Source organism: Phaethon aethereus (genome assembly GCF_964289735.1).
Source record: "Phaethon aethereus genome assembly, chromosome: Z".
NCBI lineage: Eukaryota > Metazoa > Chordata > Aves > Phaethontiformes > Phaethontidae > Phaethon > Phaethon aethereus.
In genome coordinates this window covers 46440182-46465846 of record NC_138577.1, presented here as the reverse complement: position 1 = coordinate 46465846, position 25665 = coordinate 46440182, and the positions used below count along the sequence as shown (strand labels likewise).

General features: G+C 41.4%; 1 protein-coding gene across 1 annotated transcript in view; it reads right to left on the bottom strand.

Moving 5' to 3' along the window:
- Positions 1–25665, bottom strand: part of NTRK2 (neurotrophic receptor tyrosine kinase 2) — a gene marked incomplete at its 3' end in the record, with an annotated part of 203201 nt that overhangs the window by 38149 nt on the left and 139387 nt on the right. Inside the window, exons 14-16 of the mRNA XM_082013507.1 lie at positions 11250–11380; positions 4768–4940; positions 907–1141 (exon numbers count right to left, since the gene is read on the bottom strand). Coding sequence (XP_081869633.1) covers positions 907–1141; positions 4768–4940; positions 11250–11380 — 539 coding nt within the window. The remainder of the gene's footprint in view (positions 1–906; positions 1142–4767; positions 4941–11249; positions 11381–25665) is intronic.

The following is a 25665-nucleotide window of genomic DNA, read 5'->3' as shown; positions in this document are numbered from 1 at the left end:
GCCGAGTGGCTTATCTTACTGGATAAAATCTAAGGTTTATAAACTAACAGCTTGCCTATGGATTGCCTTCCCCAAGCCACAAGCTTCAGTTCCAGTCAGGAAATTACAAACGTGGTAGCAAATGCTGTCAACTACATGACTTGCCACATAGTACAAAGACAACATCAACAACAGTAACTGATGTACACAGTCCTGTTTATCCTAGCGATCCTGGAAGTCCTTTGCAAACCTCAGAGATGATTTTATGGCAACCAAGCTCAGGCAAAACGGCCTGGCATAGCATGAACAAGCATGATGTCTTACCCACCACAAAACAACTCTTCAATCATAAGTAATAGAACTAAGGACCTGGCTTACGGCAGGAAAAACTTACTGACAGATTTTCAGGTGCTGCGTATGTAACAATTTCTCACCCAGTCTCTTCCTGAGTAAAATAACTGGTCCAGTGCTGCTCTCCAGTACTTAAACCTCCTCTAATGAACTGAAACATTATACAATATCCGAAAGTTATAATTTCCACTTGTCTTAGGAATATATAAGAACATATTTTAAGAACTTCAAAGTATTGGGCCAAATTTGATTACCCATTCTTCCTTCTTTGCTGCTGCTTCTTCACTAAAGAGCAAGCAAAACATGCAAAATTTCTGCCCAGAGAAAAAGACCTTTCCATGATTTATTATTAGAAACAAAGCCAACATATATAAACAACAGGAGATGCCAATCTTACTCTGATTAATTCTCTTCAAATTTACCATAACTTTGTTAACTCAAAACCAGGTTCTCCATAAGCCAGCCTCTATATTACCTGGCAGACACATGGTTGAGTGTAAAAGAATCAGTCACATCAATGCGGTAAGATGACTGAACAATACCTAGGTTATTTACCAATTACAGCAGTTCACTTACCCTGTAGTAGTCCGTGCTGTACACATCTCTAGACATCCCAAAATCCCCAATCTTCACCAGTAGGTTCTCACCAACCAGGCAATTCCGAGTAGCAAGATCCCGATGCACAAAGTGCTGTGATGCCAAGTAAACCATACCAGCTGCTATCTGCTGGGCAATGTGAAGCATCTGGGATTGGGTCAGCTCAGCAGGACGGTTGCCTTCTGCCATCAGTACTGCATCTGGTCCATGAGCCCTGCACCAAAATACAAGCTGATTAAGTGATAGGCCACTTGTAAGCTGGAGAGGTGAAAGGCATTAGTGAGCCTAAAACCACACAACCGACTCGCTCAAATATAGTAAGAATAAAGGCTACAAATTAATTGGTGAAATAGTGGAAAATATGTATCTTGGCTATTTTCATTTACTGTTTTTTTTAATTGTGTGAAAGACAGGTGGTGTGAAGAGCATTACGCAACAGGTGATATATTACTCATGGAGACAAGGCACATGCATTCATAATAACACCCCTCCCTCTGAAACCACCACCCTTCTCTGTTCTGTCCTAGTAATCTTTTCTGCAGAAAGGCTGGCAAATATAGCTGTTTGGAAACTGCAGAAAACCTTATCACTCTGTAAGAGTGAAAGGCAATAGAGTGAAAGGCAATGAAGTGGTATGTATAGCATCACTTTTCCTCTGAACAGCATTCCTTGATTTCTACAGGGAGACAGACCATCGAGCCTTCCACCTTTTCTTAAAGAAAAAGCTAACTTCCTTCTGAGATGCCATCTGAGAAACAAGGGCAGCAATTTTAGATTTACACTTCTAATTTTCTATCCAAAAGCACAACAGGAAACCATTTTTGCTTATATCATCACAAAGGACGAGTCCTGCCTGAGACAGGAATTCTTGACAAGAGGAAGAGGACACAAAACATACACTATTTGGAACAACTAAACAGCTTCATAAATACGAGCTTTTCAAGACCTAGGAAGTCCCCAAGATGCAATAGTCAACTGATTCATGAGAAACATGTATACACTTCAGCAGAAGGAGAGCCTTTTTGCATTTGGGAAGCCCAGCAGAGTACTGGAACGCATGTGCTTCACCCATTTTAACTATGTTAGGTCTGGTATACATGTTTAACATCCTAGTAGTATTTGAAGATACAGACATAAACATTCCTACACACAACATTTAATAGTAAGCATTACTAGCTAAACCTTATCCAATTAATGAGATCATCTGGCATTCATTCCTCATTTGACACACCTTACAATATTCTGAATATTCCTCTCCATCCATTCCATTATTACGGGTTTTCAGATGCCTCTTTTATTCCATTCCTGCAGGCTATTCTTTCTAAGAAACGACCTCTCTCCTTCCCCCCTCAACTCTTCAACTCTTTTTTTTTTTTGAAAAATACTCCAGAACTGATTTTTGTTTTCTCTCAAAAGTCCTTCCTTCCTACAAAGAAGAGTTTCAGACATTCACGCCTTAATTCGTCCCTAGGGGAAGGGCACAGGAGTTTGGAAAAGAGTTGCAAATTAATCAAAATCTGTGAGATCAAATCTGACACTACCTATTAGAAGTATAATATTAAAATTGCCCCAAGGGAAAAACTTCATGAGCAAAGTGACAGATGTAAGAAAGAAATGAAGAAGGGTGTGTAGCATTGCTGGGACTGCATCTGGTACCAGGCAAAGAAACTCTCTGCCACACGGTATCTACAGGCAGCCATTCAACTAGTCTGGTTTGGGGGGGAATAAATGGGAGGATATGAATCTCCAACCAAGACTCACAGGCAAATTCCTATTGAAAAACATTGTACGTTTTCATTGCATGGATTTTTTTTAATGACTGCTCTCAGACATGAAGCTCTGAGTCACTAAATTAAAGAACTCTTCATCTTTTGCTAGCTTCCTTGAGGACATGGTCTGTATCCAATGAAACTTTTGGATTATTCTTAACAGTCCATCCACCTTGCTTATCCTCTTGGTGCTTGCTGTAAATGAGGTGCTCCTCGGTGTCTGCAACCGCCAGAAACGTTGACAGAGATTCCTTTGGATACACATCAGCCTCCACTAGCCAGAACAAGCACAGGGCAGGCATGACTGAGGCTTTAGTCCTAGATCTGAAACAGCCTTTGGTTGCATGCAGACCGTAAGGCTCTTTTGGGTTAAATTTTTGATTCATTTTTTCCCGACAGCCTTTGGTGGCGCTGCAGGGTAAGAAATACATGGTCTTACAGCCCACTTACAGCTAACGTCTGATCTGCAGCACAAGCTGCAGCAAATGTGAGAGGAATGACAAATTGGAGCTTAGGTTTAACAGCTTGTCCCAGCATAACCATTTTATGTCCTAAAGACAAGGGCTGATTAATAATTAAAAAAAAGAGAAGACCCAAACTAGGAAATATACTGTCTGCTAAACTACCTTTCTGTACAATAATTCAAAATCAGTGTTAGGAGGTAGGAAAAGGCCAACCAGAAAGAATCAAAGAATAAGTATTTTTTAACAAATAAGGAATTATTTGGTATCAGCTGCAAATCTGGCTTCTTCTAACAGAAATTCAATGTTCTGAAAAAATACTGGGATGGCATCTTCAGGAAACTGCAGTCCTCTCCTGATCCACAGCAAAGGTCCAAGCCGGCAAACGTAAATGCCCCGACATGGCTCTGACAATATACTTAAACCCTCTGCCAGAGAGACAATCAGTCTGGGAAAAGTAATAGTGTTTGCTCTGCATCCCCAGTTCAGGCCCCAGACTCCCTGCCAAACCTGGCAGCCTTGCCAATAAGGGAGGATGTTAATGCTGATGTAATTTGCTTTTATGGTGTGGCTATTTGTTCAGTGGAGATTAGAAAGACAGCAAACTAACTCATTTCACATAGGCTATCAAAAATGCATAAATGGCAACAGTAGCAGTCACTAGCCATTTCAGCCAGATAGAAAACCCGAACACATTTAAAGAAACATCATTTTTGATTGTTTTAAAGCTTTGTCACAGATATCTTTCCAAAATAGCGGTACCCCCAGTTATCTCTGGCAGGAGAGATCTCAGTACATTTGAAATGCTTTTGTGATATCCTTTGATGAAAATCACATAGAAGACCTTGAAAGAACAGTCCTTTATGCAAATGTGGGGTTTTTTTTTAACATAGGAGCAAAAGCTGTCTCTTAACTGCTTATTTTTATGTTCATGAGCGCAGGGTAGTGGAAATGGCACATACACAAGGCCACTGTTCATAACTTCCTGGTTCATGAGTTACCTATTATTGTGAACCTTAGGTATCATCTATTTATTTATGACTGCTTTATTGCCAAATTTCAATTTCAGATGCACATTCCTGAAGAGCTTTATGAAATAAAGCCCTAATCCAGACCCCAAGATGTAGCATTTTCCATTGCACTGAAGTTTCCATGGCTCAGTTTTCTTGCTTCAGATTAATGGCAGTCTTTCCAAAACACTGAGAGGAGGGAAGAGAAAAGGGGTTAGATTTCAAAAGCTCTTAGACGCCTACAGATAGCTATAGGTGTTGAGTGGGATCTTCCCGAGTGCTACCAGAAAGACTGCAAGAAAATGATTCCTACTGTAAGATTTATAACCAAACATTTCAAAATACACTGAAATATATTGAAAACAGTATTTCTTTGGTTCCCGTTCCTTTGGTGCAAGGCTTGACTTAATGGTTCTTCCAAATTGGCAAAGAAACAATGAGTGCCACATCCCAATACAGAAGACAAGAATTGCACAGATCTGCCCTCCTAAGTGTCGGCATTTTCCAGTGGTAGTCGTTAATTTGACATTAAGTACCAGCAACACCTACCTTCTCTGCCCACTTCTGGCTCTCCAGCACAGTATGTGTTCGTGGATTTACCTGAGGAATTTGTTAAGATCTCCGTGCTTCATATACTCAAAGACCATGATGAGTGGATCACCCTCAACACAGACGCCATAGAACTTGACGATGTGCTCGTGTTGCAGGTTAGTTAGCAGCTCTGCCTCACGGTGGAAGTCCTTGCGTGCATTGTCGCTGGCATCCTTCAGTGTCTGGTGGAGGAAATGAAAATGTAAGGAAGGAGAGATGTTCAGAGAAGGTAACGAACATGTGGGATGGCACCGTAAGGGTAAAATAAGGACTGTCTACTGCATAAAGGATGGAGGAAGCACTTTCTTGATAACTCTTTCAGAAATCCAGATGTGATGTAAGTGCAAATAAATAATGGCAGTATAACTTTCATTTTCCTGCCACTTGTCATCCCAAACAACGATTTTCTTGTAAGAGGATGTAGGAATACTCATGATCTTACTGTGCTCAGTGTTTTCCAAACACAGAACAAACAAACTAATCTTATCCAAAAAATGCACTAGTACATAGCTGGTTCATTCATAGCATTTAACTCAGGCAAACCCTAGTATCCTGCTGGTATTTACCTGTCTCGTATGTTCTTTAAAATAAAATTCTGCTTGCCTAAAATACTTAGTGGGAATGCAGTTACATTCTTTACGTATTACTAATGTCGCTGTTGCTGATGTTGGCCCCTATGGTGTGCTATACATTAGGTAGATTTATGCAAGGGTACGTCCCTGGACCAGAACTTACAACCTGAGACTTCAGCCAGAAACTCTTTTGAAACTCAGTAAATCTACTCACATGCCTAAGATTAAGCACATGTATAAGTAACTGGAGGATCAATCCTAAATTGATAGACAGAGTTGGAAGTAGATGCAGATCAGAATTCTGGGGTGCCAATTTTTCTCACCCTCTTTTATTTATACAGTTCTAAACTCTTGCATATTTTCATTTTGAAGGAAATATATTAACACGGGATCAAACAGGAGGCTTAAATATTGTATAATGAAATAATGTTAATTTACCTGCTACATATAGGCAGTTTTGGATCTCTTCTTTAAGAATTACATTTCCTGAGCAAGGAAACACTTTCATGCAACAAATAGAGCAGCTTCTGACACCAATTAAATGATAATTATTTATAATTGACAATAAACCACTATTAGGCTCTACCTTCAAAAAGTACAGTGGTTGTACTATACTAATTCAAACAATATTCTTAAAAGAAAAAGACAGCAGGTTACCAATGTTCACAAATTACTATTCACGGAAACTGATGTCTGGGCTCTGCACCTCTCTATTTTAACTATACCTAGACATAATACAAAGGAAGATGAGACACAAAAGTAGTGGCATTGCTTTAACTAAAGATGCTTTTTCCTGGCCATGTAGTCACTTTATTTTCTATGCTGAATTCATACACAGAGCATGGGACCAGCCACACTCATCAGAACAGACACAGAACAAGTTGATGCTGTGCAATCATTCTGCCAGCAAACGCAATTTTTAGTTGCAGTAGTCTGGGTTTGTTCAAGGCTTTTCTTTAACAGAACAGTTCTGTCCACTTTTCTGGTATTATATTGTATGCATATGTGAAGAAGGGAGTAAAAGATGACTGTCGGAGAAAACACTTGCTTTACATGTGAAACTGCTACCAGAGGTCTTGAAAAACAAACAGCTACCATAATGAGGTCCAGATGGGAGGACAAGGAGCAAGGCAGACCGGACAGCCATCTACCAAATTCAGGGGCTTTTCCCAGTGGATTTCAGGCTCTATGGATCCTAGAGGCAATAGAAATCACTCATGCCACATATGTCCCTTCTCTGAAGGACCTACTTACGAATCTCATGTGTCTTCATGCCCAGAACTCTTCTTCCACAAGTTTTACCAGTAATAATGCAACAAGAATATTGCATCATTAAAGTTTCACAGCTTTACAGTATGTACAGCTATATCATCTACGGTGGATATCAAATTGTTGCCCTAATATGGTCCCCGCACAATCACATCTGAACCAAGTGAGGACTGAAATTGAAATGTCTTCCAACTCTTCCCGGGTCTGGAATGATGCTTTAACATGATACAGGCACCAACCCATGGTACAATCTGTGCTACATAATGAAATCACTGGGAACGATCCTGATGTCACTTGAGTTTCCTCTGGTGGTTTCATGTATAAAGCAATTGAACTGTAATTCTTCTCAACAACAGAATTAGAAAAGCAATTCATATAAACCCCATTTTTAGTGACCTGGAAAAAAATTGACAGGGAGAAGCATAGGCTGAATCTCTTTCCAGCAGGCTCTTTCCCTGGAAAGACAGTAAAAATGCTGACAGCTCTACCCTGTGAGGATGGCATATTGTATATTTCAGAAGATGCTTTTTATCTCACAGAAACAGCAAAATTATCATATGACAGAGCAGTTGCCATGGCAATTACACATTTTATGTCAAACAGTAAAATGCAGAAAGGTCTAAAACTCAGGTAAAACTCAGGCACGGTTTCTACTACCAAGGGGTGACTTGAATTTCTGTCACCCACCACTGAAAAACCCCCTTTTCCTTATTTCATGTAGCACACAGAATAGACACAATGCATGAGAGATAGCTGACACAGTCAGGTAAAGAGGAAACTGGGAAGTAAAAAAATTAGTAAGTACGTGGAATTTACATAGAAATGACATTGACTAATGCATTTAGCTTGTTCTCAGTGCAAGAGAAAAAATAAAACCAAAATAAAACCGTAAGAGCACAAAGAGAGAAAAAGACATATTAATTATTATTATTATCATTACTGACAAGTACGCCAAAGCTCTACATACAAAGCATTCTCACCAGTCAATAAGGAGTTTTTCCCGAGTAGGAACTGAGATACAACCACATGTACCTTCCAACCACTCAGGCCAACAGCTAAGGAGGAGGGATCCCCTGCGTGTTACAGGAGCTCCGCATCTGCTGAGTTCACCCATGTGACAGTCAGACCACCACACCATGCTTATTCTCCTCCACAGAGTCCTTTCCCAGGTATCCATGTCCCATCTGGTCTCTGCAGACCTGTGCTCTGTAGCAAGTGCAAACTGCCAGCTCCTTACTCCACCCCTCCTTACTCCACCCCAACACCACAGAGCTGCATTCATGTGCAAGTCAGAGCGAAAGCAGGGGGATGACGTCGTAATGAGACTCTCGCAACAGCTGCCCCTTATGCTGTTTCAGCCTTCCCCTACGAAATCCTTACTACTGCTCCCCATCACCATACAAGAGCGGAGTGGTATATTTCCTCAAGAAATGTTTTGACCCCTCTCTGAACTGAAGACCCAAAGAGTTGGAAACCTTTGGTTTTCCTCTGCAGGTGCTGTGGAAATGTTCTTCACCTCATGCATGCAGCAGTCTGCTAGCTGAGCACAACCCTGGAGCAGCAGAGGGTGAATCGTCCTCCAAGCTCCCAGGAGAGCCAGAGGCAGCTGCTAACCCGTGCCCTCACAGCCATCTTCACCTCCAGCTCCGGACGGGTTAAACTAGTGCAAAACTATGCCTGCAGATCCAGCCATATGAGGAGACAATACTGACGCGGGTCTGAACAACCATAGGGGCATGGCAAAATGGCCTGCAAGGAACGATAACTTTTCCTTCCTCCACCCTCTGTTCTCTGAAAGTGCCAGCAGCAAATGCTGTACTGATGTGATGTACAAACTCACCCTGGGGGAAGGCTAGTACAGTGCCCGTGCAACCAGCTTAACCTGTGGTTAAGCTCTCTGCTCACAGGGTTTGACCCAGAGAAATATTTCCGAACACTCAGTCCTCCCCTCAAAAAGCCTGACAGTCGAAACAAATTTAAACAGATTGTCTTTCTCCTCTTCCAAGGAGCAAAAGCTCAAGCACTTTGGGTTGTTTATGCTAAGCCTGATTTTATAACTTCCCAGATTTTTCTGGGCCTCTTAGCTTCTAAATAATTTGTTGCAGCTACGTCAGCATTGCAGATACCGGCCAGCCAAAAAGGAGAAGTCAGTCAGTGATGCTCAGAGCCAGGGGTGAACCACGCCGGTGCCCAGCAACCAGCAGGCACAGGCAGCCGTCAGGGACCACCAGCCGTCCTGATCTGCCCCGTGCAGGTGAGACTGTGCCTCCTCACTGACGAAATCCCCCTGGCACTGCCTTACTCCTCACCAAATACATATTCCCACTGGGCTCACCAAGTCTGTTTCATGGAGACAGGTGTGTTGTGGTTTTGCTCAGCAGGGGGTAGGTCTCTAAAGCCTTTGCTGTGTGCCAGGAGGAGCTGCCCTCCACTGCTGGCATCCAGGTCTACTCCTCTAAGACAAAAAAAAAAAAAAAAATTTACACATTTTCACTGCCAGACCCTGTGTCCAGTGGTGGGGTCCAGACACAGTCCTCTGGATAGCTCTCCACACACTGGTGATGTCCCATCCCTTGACCTCCACTGTGACTGAAAGACACCTGTGAGTGTCCTTCTGTTGTACCACTGGTACTGTTGGTACCACAGTGAAGAGAGAAGCATCAAGCAATTAACCCTCAGTTATATGGGTATCAATCCAACAGCATAGTTTGCCAAAAAATTCGCTCTTTGACAGGCGCCAGAGCCACACCTTCAAGAGCCAATATGAGAAACATAAAGTGTGCATAACGTGTCCCCAGAGGTAATTATTCCCACAGCTGCCTGCAAGATCATTGTTAAGGACACTACAAAGAGTGGATTTGGTAAAAAAAAAACAAAACAAGACAGTGTGACAACTGGTCTAGAAAACTCATAGATTTGTCATCTAAACCCATGGAGACAGCTCTCCCTTTAAAGGCTGAATGCCGTTCCCTGTGAATTACACTGAGAAAGAGCGGCAGAGAGACAGTGTGGCGCAGCATTTAACAGCAGAAGTGCTAGGCTCTATTTGGTCAGGACTTTCAAAGGGAGCAAGTGAATGGGAAGACCTTTATTTTGCTATCAAGCAACTCCCTGAAGTGATAGAGGAAAGGCAATTTCTACTCTAGTTTCACCAAATACAATAGAAAATTCATTCAGATCTAGTTTTGTCATCTCCTACCTCTTGCTTTTGCCTGTCTATGATACATCCCTTCAGGGCTTAAATTTCTCACTAGTCAACGTGACTGAACAACTTCCAAGTATCAAAAAGCTTGTAACCTTGGCAAACCCCAAAAACTTGTTATTTTTGATGGAGCAAGAAAACACTCTACAAGTCCATCCTCCTTTCATGTTGTCTCACTGCCAAATCCAAAACTCTGTTTCTTGTTTCCAAATTCAAAAAGAGGAGCTACTTGATTCCTTTTGCTGTACGGTTTGATCCAAAATGCACACTTGGTTGCCTGATTGTGAATGGTCAGATGAAATTATTTTCTGATCCCCAGGCACAGCCCAAATTCTAAATATGTATTCCCCCTGCATTTAATGAGATACTTCAAATGCTGAACACCTTGTTCAGCTTTTGGCAGAACATAGATGGAGATAAGAGATTGTTGCCAGGGAGACTTTCCAAACTCTTAGAGTGTAGTTTCACTGATACTGTTTTCTAGCCTACATCCATAGCTGAGGTTGACAAACAACCTCAGCCCTTCCATTTTGGGGGACAAAAAGGCTTGGTACAGTGAAGCAGATTTGGTGTCCAAGCTCTGAGATCAAGATGGAAATACTACTCCTTGGTAGACTCCCAACGTACCATGTAGTCTGTGCCCATCAGGAGAACCAAACAAATGCCTTCCCCTCTCTCCCCACCTAAGTGTGAGAACTATTCTGTTGAATACTTCTCTTGAATACTTGAAACTGAATACTATATTGTATTATATGAATACTATACTATACTTGAATATTCAAGTTGAATACTTGAAACTCCAAGGTTATGGCTGTTTTCATGTAGTTTCCTCCTCCTCTGGACTGTATTTTGGGAGAGTTGACTGGAGCTGTATAATCAAGAATCACTGCTCCAGGTCTGACATATCATGACTACTGGATTTCCATACAGCCAGTGTTTAACAGCACATGACAATATTATCCACAAGTTTGTTATAATATTCCTGGCAGCTATCTTAATGACAATTACCCACAGATTTTCAGTGTCTGACTAAAAGAATGGCACAATCCTGAAAAAGAAAGGCCTTCTTTGACTAGCAATTATACACATAACCTAATCACTTAGCTAGTAATAGATTATTTTTTTAGACACACATATATGTCACATGTACTTTTAATGACCTAGACATTATTTTTCACTAATTATATTTTAGATAGATCATAAAAGATTTTGCCCCTTTGTGACACAGTCTGTTTCCCCCCTTTTCCTTATGAAATTAAGCTCTCATTTTATAATACACAGCAAGATCAAATATCGCATTCTCTTAACACTCCATTAGCCTTGTGAACCCTTCCACATATATCAGAACAGTTACATTGGGCTACAGAATAGGCAAACACAATCATTTACAAATAAAGTAGCATTAGTTGCAGCCATGAATTAATAATGGAAACCCTAGACTCTTTTACCTTCACTGCCACCAAGATCTTGTCCTGCTCGGGACAGAGGTTATAGCATTCCGCCAGAAAGACTTTCCCAAAGGCTCCTTCTCCCAGTTCTCTTTTGAGAACAATATTGTGGCGCTTGATGTGCTGCACAACTGTGAAAAGAAGACAAAACAGAGGTCAGAAGTGAGCTGGAAGGCAGGGATGGGATGGAGTTCATGCTTACAGCCACATGGAGACAGGTTTGCCTGTAGAGTGGGGCACACATCATGGAAGGAATTGAAGTGCCCTTGTGTTATTCATTAGTGCTTTGTCCAAAAAGACTGGGTTAATATATTTATATTTGGAGAGTAGTGCATTTGCCGGATAAGAAGATATGGAATTAAGATTCACCTGGGAAAAGGCCATTTATCATGTTAGGATGACTGCTGTAGAGCATACGTAACAGTCAATGCTGCTTTTTTTAAAACATGAAGACAAAGAATCAGAAAACAAACCAAACTTTTCTCACATCACTTCTATTTTTGTACCTCTAACGATACATTAACTCTCTCATCCAAAGACAAAAAGTTTTAAAATTATCCTAATCCAACAAAACAAAATGTGCCCTCTTCCAACTAAATCTGACTTATTCTCTGTTTTTCTTACCACTTGTTCAACTGCTTTCCCTCTTTGTGCTTTACTGCAGTTAAAATAAGATAGAAATTTCATTCTCGCAAACATGATTTACACTATTGCTCTGAAGTAAAAGAAATAAAAGATGGACAAAGGTTTTAGACAGCATCATGGACAGAGCCTTAGTTGAACTGCTGCCCAGAATCAATTGATTCAGACATTAAAGTCCTTGAGCATTTTTCTTCAACTCATTTTACATTTTCCTTTCAGCACAAACTTCCATTAAAAGATTTAATATTTAAAAGACTCTACCAAATTTCGTAGAATACATTATCAATTTGCAATGTTCAAGCTAAATAAAGCAGCTGTAAGGGCAGTTTAACTGGCCAAGTCAACCAGCTTGACAGCTTGTGTTGCTGAAATTGTACAAAACAGCCACCATCTACTGATGAATTTAACCTCAGTGCATTTAGCTGCTTTGCAAACACTGAAATTTAACCCTGCCTGGACAAAGCCTATTTGCAGCTTAAAACCTGAACAGAGTGAAGTAAATAGCAGTGCACAGGCATCAGGCTGGCTTCTGCAAAGGCATGAATCTCACTTCAGCTGCTTAACTGCAGGGACCAGGGGCTGAACCCTGCCAATAATTTAGGATATATTCAGGTGCAGACCAACCCATGCCTCCGTGCTTGGCCACATGCCTGCTCCAAACTGGGTGACCACTTATGCAGCACCTTTCCTCCATTACTAAAAGATGGTAAATGGTGTGCTGCTGGTAACAGCAGTGGGGAGAAGTAGCACAGCATGTGCCCATTGTCACCAGCATTTGGAGAAAGGGTCCATGGTCTACAAGAGAAAAATACGTGTCCCACACCCTGAGCCTACAGCGACGCAACCTGAGTGCACTGCATGTCCACATCTATATATGCAGTGGGTATGGGTATATATCCACTAGTGGATATATATATACATCCACTGCATACCCACTTCGTATCCATGTGCGTGCAGTCGGGGGGAGCTTCGTGCTGGAGCAAACCAGGGGAGCGAGAGATGTCCCCAGGTGCTTCCATCATGAGTCTACCAGGTGAGCAGCGCAGCCGAGGAAAGGACCTCCCAGACCCAGCTGGCACCTGCCAGAAACCCCCAGGCTGGCAGGCAAGCAGGACCACCGTGCCCTGGGAGCAGAGTGACGAAAGCCAGCTTCTCCCCATGCCATGCCAGACCCACCAGGGCTTGCTGCTGTCCCGGCAGCTGGCGGCTGCAGGGGGGACATTGCCTGCCCACTGCCCTTGACGCCAGGCCCCCAGCAGAGGCCACGCGACCCATTAATAGCCGACTGCACATAAAATGAGACTGAAAGGTACCAATGTTTTCCACTCTTGTCAAACTCTGTCCAAGCGCAAGGTTAAGTTTTATTGCGGTGATGCATTTATATGGGTATGCTTTGTTTGGCCAGCAACCCGACCAGCTCCCCTGCAGTCAGTAGGAATTCGCTTTTTATTTTCATTTCCTTCTCAGCACTGTCTTTTCAAGTAAAGCACAAAATGCAGTCAGCACAAGACAGGCCTGAACCAAAACACACCTCTTCCCCATGGAAGCCAGCTAACAGGCATCCCTGCCCCCGCTAATACTGGGCACAAGGCAGACAGGCGGGGAGGACCGCTGCCCCGGCACGCTGCCTAAGCTCGGGAGCCTGGCGCGCCTCGTGACCTGTGCTTTAAAAAGTGCTTACTAATAAATGAGTACTCCCTCCAACCCCTTGCCAAACCTGCCATTCAGCCCTGCCTCTTGGGGAACTCTTCTGTTTCTCTCTGTTTGACCAGTATCACCAGGAGGATGCCTCTCTTCCTTCCCTAGAGAGAGAAGTTCAGCTCCACATTGCCAGTATCACCATCTTAAAGTGTCCACAAAAGCCACAGACAGCGAGTAGGGTTGAGATCCTGTCCTACTGGCATCAGCAGCAAAACTCCAGCGAGGCACTTTTTCACTTGGTTCTCTCCACAGCTGCCAAAGACCTGGTGATGAACACTGGTGACTCTCTGAATTTTGTGAGTCCTCTCCATTTTGAACCCAGCACACCCCCAATGTTGGCCCTAGCAGTACTGAGTTTTTTTGTGAAGTTCCTGGAGGACTTCACAAACAATAGAGTAAAAATAAATAAGAAACGTATCTAGTACTTCTCTGTAGTACACTTGCAGCTGCTGCTGAATGCTCTTATATAAACCAAGCATTTGAATAAACAACCCATCCCATAAGCCAAGCTGTTAAAACTGAAAAACAGCAAACCACAGAAGAGATCTGCACAGAATATATTTGCAACTTGTCACGCTCTATGCATCCCTGCTACCTTTCTGAGCTGCACCGAGTTACTGAACAAATAAAAAATGACAGTGAATGTGACTAAATGGGCAGAGATTAAATAATCTAAGTAAATCAAACACATATGATGTGAAGGAAATATGAGCTAAGGAAAAAATCCGTTTAGCACGCTCAGGGCCCCAGCCATAATGACACCGTCTTCAGTGGGAGGAGATTCCAGCAGGAGATACACTGAAAAATTCAGGTCAAAATCTGCTTTCAGTTAATATCAGGATAAAGCCAATTATCTCTATTGAAGTCTAAGAGATTATCCTGGATTTACATTGAAGAAACAAAGCAGAATTTGGCCAAAGAGGTGGTATAACTGAATTACCAAAGAAGTGGTCTCATAACATTGTCTCACAGGCAAAGATACACAAACATTCAGAGGGTGGCTATGTACTTTTGTCCTTTTGACTCTAAATGGTGATTGCCTTTGAGCTGCCATTTGTCCTTTTAAAAGCACATCATCCCTGGTTTAAAAGATTTCGTTTGGTTACTGTAAAAAATACATTACATTAACCTAAAAGCTAAGTTAAGTTGAAACAAGAGAAAAATGAAACAAAATATGAAGTGAGATAGAGCAAACTAAACAAGGGCAAATGCTGAAAGAGGCTGTGGTGTTAAATAATAATCACACGGCCATGCCAACAGAAGCAGGGTCTTCCACGGATGACTGCAGGGAACTGGCTGGCAACAGGGAGCACAGCTGCAGGAAAGGGCCCCTTTTGTCATGTCGAGGTCTCAGAAACACCCCACCAACAGAGCTGGACTTCTAGGTATTTCACACACTAACAAACACGTTGGTACTGGAAATAAGGCATTAAAGCCTTATCCTGCAAACGCTATCTGCAGGCATGGGATGGCACTCCCCAGGTAACCTACCTTTGGTGGTGAGGCTGAACAGAGAGGGTCACACCATGTTCTGGAGTGGGTCTGAGCAAAACGGGCAACTCGGGATCACCTCACCACATTGAATTCACTGAGTTGGATGTGACTGATTCCAGCCACAGACAACAGGACATATATATATATATGTATAAGTTATAACAGTGTTTCTGCATGTAATTAAAAAGTGAAATCTGTGACAGGGTGAAAGTGTTTTGCCCTTGGTCACAAACAATAGGTCTGAACATTTTACTACCACGTGGCCACTACACCACCTAAGCTGATCTTCTACACAGCACTGAGCATAGTATTGAGTTAAATGACTTGGGCGTGGCAAGAGATTGCCTCCAGAAAGCAGCTGTGCTAGTCTTGATTTGAAAATCTGAGCTATTCACTTGCCCTAATGTGTAACTGTTTTCATTGCTAATAAAAATGCTTGCCTTTTTCTTTGTCTCTTAATTTTTAGTTTGTCTGGCTTGCATCTCCCTCCCTTGGGTTTTAGGAGAGTTGAAGTACTCTGCAAGCTTGAGCAGCCTTTTAATGTCTGGTATTAAACATACATAATCAACACTCTTCTTGCTCTTCTTGGTAAGGCAAAGAGATGGAAGCCCCTCCCAATAAAACATTTTCCCCAGTTTGCCAGCCATTTTCATGGCTCTTCTCTGGAAAAATTTTCAACAACCGTTTAAAAGAAGTTGTTTCCAGTTGTTTTTCCCAACTGGAAGCCATACTCTTGTATCATTCTCCACAAGGCTGTGATAAAAACATAGAATCAGCTCCCTGTATCTCTGCATGTCCAAAGATCACATAAGTCCTTTCAAGGCTGGGTTTCCTAAAGAGCACGAAAATTGCATAGTTATGTGGTATGCATGAGTATGTGTCATCTTGAACACTTCACACAATTACAATACCACAGGTGCTGTAAGTTTCAGATCTGAGAACAGAAGAGCAGAGGAGAGATCTGTCCTTACGGAGAGGCTGCAACATGGACTCACTGCTTGATGTACAGTAACAGCCACAGCAGACAGAGCCCATAGTCACTGCTCATTAAACTATCAATACCGGAAGATCCTGTTGCATTGCATGCCCACTTAAATAATCTGCTGAGTCTGTTTTCTAGGATAGTGTTCAAAATTTTACTAGCCATACACATGTGGAACACTGCTGATGAAATGTGTTGTGCCAGGACTCTGAGAGAAAATGAGGATCTTCAAGGTGCCAAGTAACCAGGCAAGGTAGTATTATAAACATATTTACAGTTGCATTAAGAAAAAAGCAGCAGCAAAAAAGACTCAGCTTGTGATGTGACATGAGGTGCCACAGAAAGACATTTTGCAAGTTTCTTCATTTCTTCTCCCACCATTTCTCTTGCAATTGTGAAGAGTCAACCATTTCTAAGATCTTGCTAGAAGAAACAGGTGTAAATGGTTAAGTGATTGTTCAGATAGTATTTCAAATTTGTACAGCATTTGTCATTCGCATAAAAGGAGGGGTGGAATTTCAGAGAGAATCCCAAAGCAGGAGGATACAAAATCACTATGAACAGCAGACACCAAGTCTAGACTGATGGACATTGGATTCTGCAGTAGCTGCATCTCTGCAACTCTGCAAGCTATTGACAGCGTAGAAATTTTGGCACATTGAGATAGCTACTCTCTAACATGGCAATAAAAGCCAACAACAACCATATTTCTTTTTTTAACTTTTTAACCTGTCAGCGTTGCCTGGATGCAGAAATAGGCCAGTTCAGTTCTGAGAGTATATTTCTGATTATTTGATGTATTTATCCCATACGACATTCTTTACTTATTATTCTCTATATATTTTTGTGTAGTGCCATTGTTTAATTTTTACCATACAGAAGCAACAAATTGTCATGCAAGTCCGGTGCCCAGCTGTTGTAGGTGCCAACAAATAAGCAGTATGTTTTCATATATATAGTCCACAGCTGAGATTCAACTCACACCTCTTTAACAGACGGAAAATAAGCCGACAGAAAACCTGCCCCTCAGGTACTCTGCTCTAAATGAAAGGGGCTGGTACAGGCTATAAAAAACTGAGTATGGAGGATCCACAGAACTAAGTCAGAAAGGCACTTGGGCCTTGTCACATTACCTGCACAAGTATGGTTTCTGAACCACCCTGAATTCTGTTTGATTTCTTTGAAAAAGAATGGTTTAATTCAACAGTTGTGAAACAGTTATCCCTGAGTGGCCATCAGTGATTTGCCAGATTTTTCACAGGGATCAGACCCTAAGTGGGCCTTGAGGAGGCATTTAATGGGCAAGTTGATTAGGCAGTGATCTTTCTGGAAGAACCTGAGACATTTAAGAGAAGCAAGCCTGTGAGCACTATAGGAATGGCATAATTCCCAGGGATTTCCTAGCTGTCAAGAGCTACATCTGATGATAAATTCCGTAAATTTATGATCGCTGCATCTTCACCTTTCAGTTGCTTCTTTTACAACTCACATCCTCACAGGCCTATACTTTAAACCCCGGAGCTTCCATTGTCTTCGCTGAGAATTAGGCTTCCCCTCGTGACATAGTTCTGCAGCTCCTGGGAGGGTGCCCAGTCCTCCTCCACCTGCCCGCAGCAGCAGGGGCACCACAGCTCTTGCCCACTGTAAACTCATTTTACTGTAGCTGGTGTGGCTCTTCTCTAGCTGAAACTCAAGTGTTTGCTGTCTTTTGGGGTTAACATTTGATTTCTGGTGAGATGTTTTATCTTATTCTTTTGTTAAGGTAATTGATTTGTTTTAGTTGTCCAAGATCTTCTCAGTTTGGCTACAGATAGGTATATTGCCATACTTGATTAGATAACTTACATAATCAAATAAGTACTATTATAGTAAGTTATAATAACAATGCTACGATTGTTTTAAATGCATGAGCCTTATGAGTTAAATTCACCATTCAGGAAAACAAGAATAGCGAAGTTGACAATTTTTCCAGGCATGAATTTGCCCTCGCATAAAAAAACTAAGGTAAACAAGGCCCTCAAGCCGTAGCAACCTGAAACTGTTTTTTATTTCAATAATAAATATGTATTAAATATGGATTTGATCTGTTACGTGCTGAAACAATTGGGATGTATCAGAATAACTGAAAGATAAATTTAGCAATCTATATTCAGCATAAACAGCAGACATTAATCGCCCTATGTTTCTCTTCCTATGTTGTTTCCAGCCTACTAACAACTTTTCAGCACAGTACGGTAAACCAGCTTTAAGCAGAAAACTGTGCTGGAATTTTGACCAAACATTGTCGTTACAGATGTGTATACAGTTAATTTGTAAATGTCAATCTCAATGCACTTCTTCCAAAAGACTAATGATTGTTCAACTTAAAGGCTATTGTGCGTGAGTTGCTGTATAAAATTTATATATTTCATTGTGGCAGATTTGGTCCATCTTCCATGTTTAAGTTAAGTGGAGACAATGATCTCACCACCACCACCCTTCTCTTAGCTCAGGCCAGGAAATCCCTTCCGTCAGCACAATACTAATCTTTAAGGGATCTTCTGTGCTGCACAAACAGAAGCACTTGGCAAAGGATGGGGAAGTACCATGTAGCATATCTCATATAATACACACTTTCAGGGGAGAAGGGCTGATAAACACACTGTCTTCAAAGTATTAACTCTTTTCTATCTGTTTTCAGAAACAGAGAGAATCTGAAAAGGATCCAAGGATGCCAGTCTGAGAAGCAGGACCTGAAAGAAACATCATACAATCAGAGACTGAGCCATATTCAAGCCTAACCTAAGTGGGTATAAAAGTGAAATTCAAAGGAGATTGCCCTATTTTTGATGTAGTTTTCCCTGCTTTGCTTTTTCTCTTCTCATTTTAAAAGGAGAAGGAGATAATTTTGTACCTCGATACAAGGGAGGACAGAAGGGCTTCACTCATGGCCTTTCAAAAGGGAATATGAAAAGTAAATGGAGCTTTCAAGCCTGTGAAGGGATAAACCATGTGCTTAGCTCACAGTACCAAATTCTATCCCCTTATATAAAAGTGAAGCGCATAGTTAATCTTTACCTTTTGCTGAACTATTTTACTAAAAGCTTCTGATCTGTCATGTTAGATGGGCAGGTCTGTCCTGTTGCAGCTAATTGCGCATGGAAAGAAAGGAAACAATAGAGAAAACATCGTAGAAGCCTGACAGAAACCAGTCTTTTGTATATCACTTTTAAGCATATTGTTTATGTTTTTTCTAATAATTTTTGTCCGGCTTCAGAGCACCTTTTACAGTACTATCAGGCTGCAGCACACTGTGTGTCTTTCCATGTGGAAAGCTGAATATTACACATACCCATGTTTTGCTTTCTTTGGGCCAGCTGCAGTAAACTCCTCCCCTAGAGGAAGGTTCAGTCTCTGCCTGCTTCCTTAACTGCACAGTTAAGGCTTTGTGGTTACTTGCTTTTATGATTCCGTAGGTACTGCCCACTTTCCTGGGTTTTGCCTATGTGGCCTTTAAACACAGAGAAAAATTACAGGTTTGGTTATCTCTGAGGAGGACCCACAAAAAACACATAAAGACATCAAGGCATTGCAAACAAACAAAAGAAGAAACCTTCCTTGCCCTTTGATCAGATCCCTATATTACTCACTGAGAAACAAAATCAGCAGGAAGGAGAGGAAGCAAGTCTTGAGTCTTCATATACACTGAAAAGGAAAGAACTTCAGTTTGCCTCTGTCCTCTGGGGATGCAGAAGGGGTTCACACTAACCGTTATAGTGCCCCAAAGCCCCATGCGACAGGAGAGATGAGCAGAACCATCATAAATGGTGAACAGACCTGAAAAAGGGGCTATTCCCTTTTACAGACGTGCTGTCCTTCGTAATTTCTCCATCCTTCCATGGTCAGGCATCTGTTGCTCTGCTTCTGTTTCACCAACAGGCTGGCACACCCCATTGCTAGGGCATGCCATCCACAGGGGCTTATGTTCTCACAGGGCATTTCCCCCTTGGCCCCTGTTACAGTTTCGGAATCCCAGTGCTTATGGGTAACAAAGGCAGTTGTAGCTGGTAGCACATGCATACACCCAGATAATTCATCTTTACTGCTAGGCTGTGCCAAATACCTCTACTGCAGCCACAAAGCAGTCAAAAGATTATTACATTGTACTAGCTTCAAACAAAAGTCCTACAAGTTCTTACTTATAGGTCATCCAAATGAAGTCACAAACGGTTTGCAAGACTGAACATGCTGAGGGTTTTTCAGGATCAGATTCTCAACAATTGCAAATAAAAGATGACTTTCCTTTCGCCTTGTTGCAGATGCACTGGAAAAAATTCTTCCTCTGTTTCCATATGAATGCAGCACATGCTAGCAAATTTCAAGCTTAAAAAGGTCTACTTATCATAGACCATGCATCTCCTCCTCTGCTGACTCGGTTCTTCAGTCCTTTGGAGGATGCAGGACGAAGACTGTAAAGTGCATGTTTGTTGTATGATAACAACACAAATTACTCGATGTGTAAATGTCATGAGGTTTCTACAGTCTGGGTGACTTCTCATGCTCTACAGTCTGACAATCTCCCCAAATCCTAGGGAAGGATGAGAACAAATCAGACTGTGTCATGCCCCTTCCATTGAGCTTTGCTTAAGCAAACAGTGTACTCCTGCTTGGAATTGCTCTGTAAATTACACTAAACTCTAGCCTAGCAGAACTTGAGAACACTTCAAAGCCTTTTTTGAACAGCAGCAGGATAGGTGCCTGTTCTAATTGTCCTGATAGAAAACCCAACCCGCTCCACAGATACAGCGAGAAAAGCAAAGCTGTGGCTTGACAATGGGAACAGCAGAACTTTCCCAGATCACTTCTCTTGCAAAAAAAAGTCATGTATTTTCTTTTCTCCCCTCTTGGACCTGCATGTTATTTTCATGTTACATGAAGACTAACACATCTAGCTAACAGATCTAGCAAAGAATATGAGAACTCTCCTTCTACTCACTTGAGCTCTGGACTGCGTTATCTGTCAGTTGAAATTATGTTTCTCTACATTTCAGACAAATAAGGAGGAGTCCTCATTCATTGCTAAAACAAGTTTGGTGAGGGAACAAAAGTCTCTTTTGTTTAACAAAAGAACAAAAGTCTCTACGAACAGCCCCTTGCAACAAGTCTGCCCAACATAAAGCCGAAGGCCTCTTGCCCTTTAGCAGATCAGAGGCAATGCCATGGTCTGTATGCTCCATGGCTGCAGACAGCTAAGCACCAGTTGCTGAGTCAGCATGCCAAACGGAGGCAGGCTTACAGTAGGAGCAAAGAGTGCCCCGGTTCCACTACAGACAACAAACCAACAGGTCTGTTTCTCAGCAAAGTTCCCTTTAGATATCTGTTTAAATAAGGGCCGTGTAATTTTCACTAACACATATAAATCCCCTCCCACATACCAATAAAACTTTGTTTTAGAGAAAGACAATGAACAGATACATTAATCAAAAGTTAACTACACAATATGTCAGCAGCTAATGAAAAACAAAGATCTGTACTCCTTTAGGGTAACAACAGCTTCCCACAGGGTCCACTGTGATAATCAACAGTCAGAGCCCCAGTACCAACAGTGACAACACAACCAACCAACCAACCACTGAATGGGATCTTTTAACGCTGTGGCCCATGACGAGGTTGAGGACAAGTTCATTCTCTGCCAATATGCTTTCAGCACCTAAAAGCATCTTGATTTTGAGTTGATAATTACAGTGTGCTGAGCCAAGCAGCTGTCACTAAGGAATAGAAGCTGCCCAAATGCAGCAAAACGCATAGAAGTTTACTGGCTGATTTATCACACAATAATGAACCCAGTTACAGCCTTTTGAGGCATGGAAGTGAAAGACAGAAAGAGGGAGGAAAAAAAAAAAGAGGAAAGGGAGGAAGAAAGAGCTTTGAACATTCTGTTCCAGTTAGTTTCCAAGAAAGAGGAAAACACCAGCAGTGATTCAATCGAAGGATGTCCTCCCACAGCTCCGCTGCTGCTGGAGAAGTGGCCACTGGGCAGATACCCGAGACACATATTTCCCAAAGCACACAGACCCAGTCTTTGCCAAGACATGAACTCTCGCTGATGGCAGCACAGACACGTAGCAGGGCAAACAAGAAGAAGAACAGCAGAAATGGCTGAATGAACTTTATTCAGGATCTGACATATGATGTCAGTATAATGAACATGACCTAAAGAAGAGTGTTACACTCATAAGTAGACTCAGTTGGCAGTTCTGACCAATTAGTACCAGTTAACTTCATGGTGATAGCTAGCACACACATATGATATTCTGTAAAAGCTTAATAGATGTCACCACAAATCATAGTCACCTCTCTCCCCTGTGTTCTTTATATTTGGAAAGTACTTACAGTTGGATCTTCTGTAATACTTGTTGTAGACTGAAGTGAATGCAAATGTAATTCTGGCAATCTCAGCAAGAAACCAAAAATGCATGGACCAGGGAAGTTTTATTCTCACCTAATGTCTATGTGACTGTTGCTTTAAAAAAAAAAACAAATTGTTTTGTTCCAATTACTGTACACCATGATATTTACAGCAATGGTAGCCTGCACAGAGCAAAGATAGGCAAAACGTAGTATTTTTCTCCCCTTCCTTCTGAAGTTCAAGTTCTCTCCCAGAGCAATAAATACCAGCTGCCTACATACTCATGTACTTGGAAAGCATTTTGAGCAGCAGTAACCAACACAAATGGCTGCTACATTTGTTGAACTGTAATGGTGGAATACCTCACATGCTTATCAGTAAAGGAAGTATTAAAAATTAATAATTTTTATTCTTATCAGTGAAACAGCTGGATTTTTGTCTCAAGTTGCTCAGAACTGGCACTTGCAGCTAAGGAAATGGGTGTCGTCGGTTGATACGCATGCTGCCTACACTTAAGTAAAACACTGAGGTACACAAAGCATTATTGACAGGATGTCACCAGCGTAGATTAACAGACCAGTTTACAAGCAGTGTTGATTAACTGCTGCCTCCTGTAAGACCACCACCAGCAGGAGGGCAAGTACAGACCTGCTTTTAGGAGGGACCAGTCTGAAGCCTGTTACGGAGCTGGAGGTCTACTTTGCCTTTTGGTAGTCCAACATCCACAAAATGGTCCTCAAGCAATTTCCAGGACTCTGTGTTTCTAGCCTACTCTTCTGGTGATAATTTTAAGAAAAGGAAGGATCTGAAGCTAACATAATTATTTATAAACCCATTTCAAGACTTATTGGGTAGTTTTTCCAATGTTTTCTCACATACAAATCTACTAACTTACAGGCTAGTGTGTTGCTGTCACCATTGCTTCTGTCACATTTATTTTTCCTTTGTTGTAACATTTTTTCTTTGATATGAGAATGGTAATTCAGTCACATGCTCCAAGAATATAACTGCAAAAATAACCATTACTGATTTGCATTTTTCCTTACAGACAAACTAGAGAGAGGCAACATTGTTTGCTTCTGAAACCTAGGCACACACACACACAGATGAAAAGGTATTTGTCATCAGCAATTTGGCAAACAACTCTCACAAGGCTTCTGCTGGGTGAATCGCTTTAGCATTGTTTCCCCCACCTAGAAAATAAGGCCAGAAATGCTTACCTAAGCTGTTTCATAATCGTGGGGGGTTTTTTAAAAATATTAATTACTTTCTATTTGGACAGTGTCACAAAGTTATGAAGTGTAAGTTTTGTGTTCATCAAAGTTCTTATTTGGTATATTTTGAAAACAATGGCCCAAGCTCCTCACTGTCATCACTTTCTTAATTTCAAAATCTCAAGTGGAAACTCTCCAGATATGGATTTGGCTGCAATGAATACTTTCTTTTATTTTTACAGATTCTGACCTTTAAGTGCATTATAACACAGTCAAAAATAGAAGCGACTGGAAAGAAAAAAACATATTTAGAAAAAAGATTTTAAAACAACACTGTTTCTCTTGCTTATCTTGTATGCCATGAAACTAATCCTGCTCTTACTCACAAAACGTAAACTGGAAAATGCCGTGGAGTCCTTCTAGATTAACAGTCACAAAGAGAAGCTGCTGAAGAAAGCAATTAAGAAACTCACATTATCCCCTAATTTAAGGAAAAAAAATAAAAAAAGACTTGCCATGAACAAAAGAAAATGTGAGGTCTGCTAACTGCCCTAATTCTTTGCTTACTCCAGTCTGTACATTGTTAGTTTACAGTCTTTTATGTACCATCCCGCATCAAAATAAACAGGCTCTCAGGGATTAACATATCACAACCAGCACTTCAAAACTACTTGCTGTAGCTCCCTTTCCACACCTTCAGAAATGTAAACAAGTAAAGATTTCTGAACAGGAGCTACTGGAATAATTTTCGTTAGTATTGTATCAAGCAGGCATCAGAAATGCCAATTGTTGTGGAAATTTGCGAAAATGGTAAATTGCATCCCAATGAAGGCTATTCTAAGCTTGCAAACAACGCCATTAGGAAAAATATCTTCTCAAGACTATTTTAAAGAGTATTTTTTCCCATAATTAGCCAAGTTGAAAGCTAGCTACAGTAGCTAGGAGCAAGTAGTTTGAGAACCTGCATTATCCCTGCTACTGCAGAAAAAGTACGGTGCTTTCACATATGGACCTTGCTGACAGACCTATTTAAGGACAGCCGTGACAACTCCTGCTGCAGTACAGCATTTTTAGTTCGAGCCCAGCTCTTCTGGAGTCTGATACAACTTTCCCAAATCAGTGACAGGCTTGTCACTGAAACAAGCAGTCTCACTGAAAAGAAGTACATCTTGCCTCAGAAATACCTCAGAAATTGGACAGGTTGTGAGTTTAAATGAAAAGACTACATACATAGAAAATGTGCTATATGCTGCAGCTTTCCACCCAGTAATGCATATCTGCAGATACATAGGAGAGGACAATGATCCACACTATGGAGTTTATTATCTCCAGTGAGAAATGCAAGACTGCACTGCTGATGGGCTTGAGAAGGGACACAAGGTAGAGATTAAATATAGGCAAGGCACAGTATGAACTCTGAAAAAAACAAAAGGAAGGTAACTAAACTGCTCCAGTTTAAAAGCAAAGGAATTTTCAGACCTCATTTGGTTAGTAGTGCTAATCTGATTTTCTGCTGTTTCCTCACTTAAGCATTTTAAGTCCTATTAATTTAGATTTCTTCATCCTGACAACCTGTTACAGCTGCTCGCGAACAAGCTAAACAGCTGCCCTGCAAAAACTTCTCTTAAAGATTTTATACAACATGTTAATTAAATGCTATCCCTAGCACAGCAAGAATTTGTCCATATCCAAACCAACGTCACAGCCACTTGTTTCTGCACAGTGATTTTTTTCTTCTGTTACACTAGACAACCATATTTGGGGTATACTTAGAAAAAAAGACAGAAACTTCTGCTAGCTTATTTATCACTACTTCTTAGTGACTCAACTTTATTTCGATGCCACATATTGCACAGCTGCCAGCCTGTTGGAAATATTTCTGCATCCCACTTGGTTATTTATCCTACAATTTCAAAAGCTTGTAATCTCTTATGGAAGTTTGCAGATGTAGTTCCCTCACCCTCCCCAGCTATAGCATGACAATGCACGCCAGAA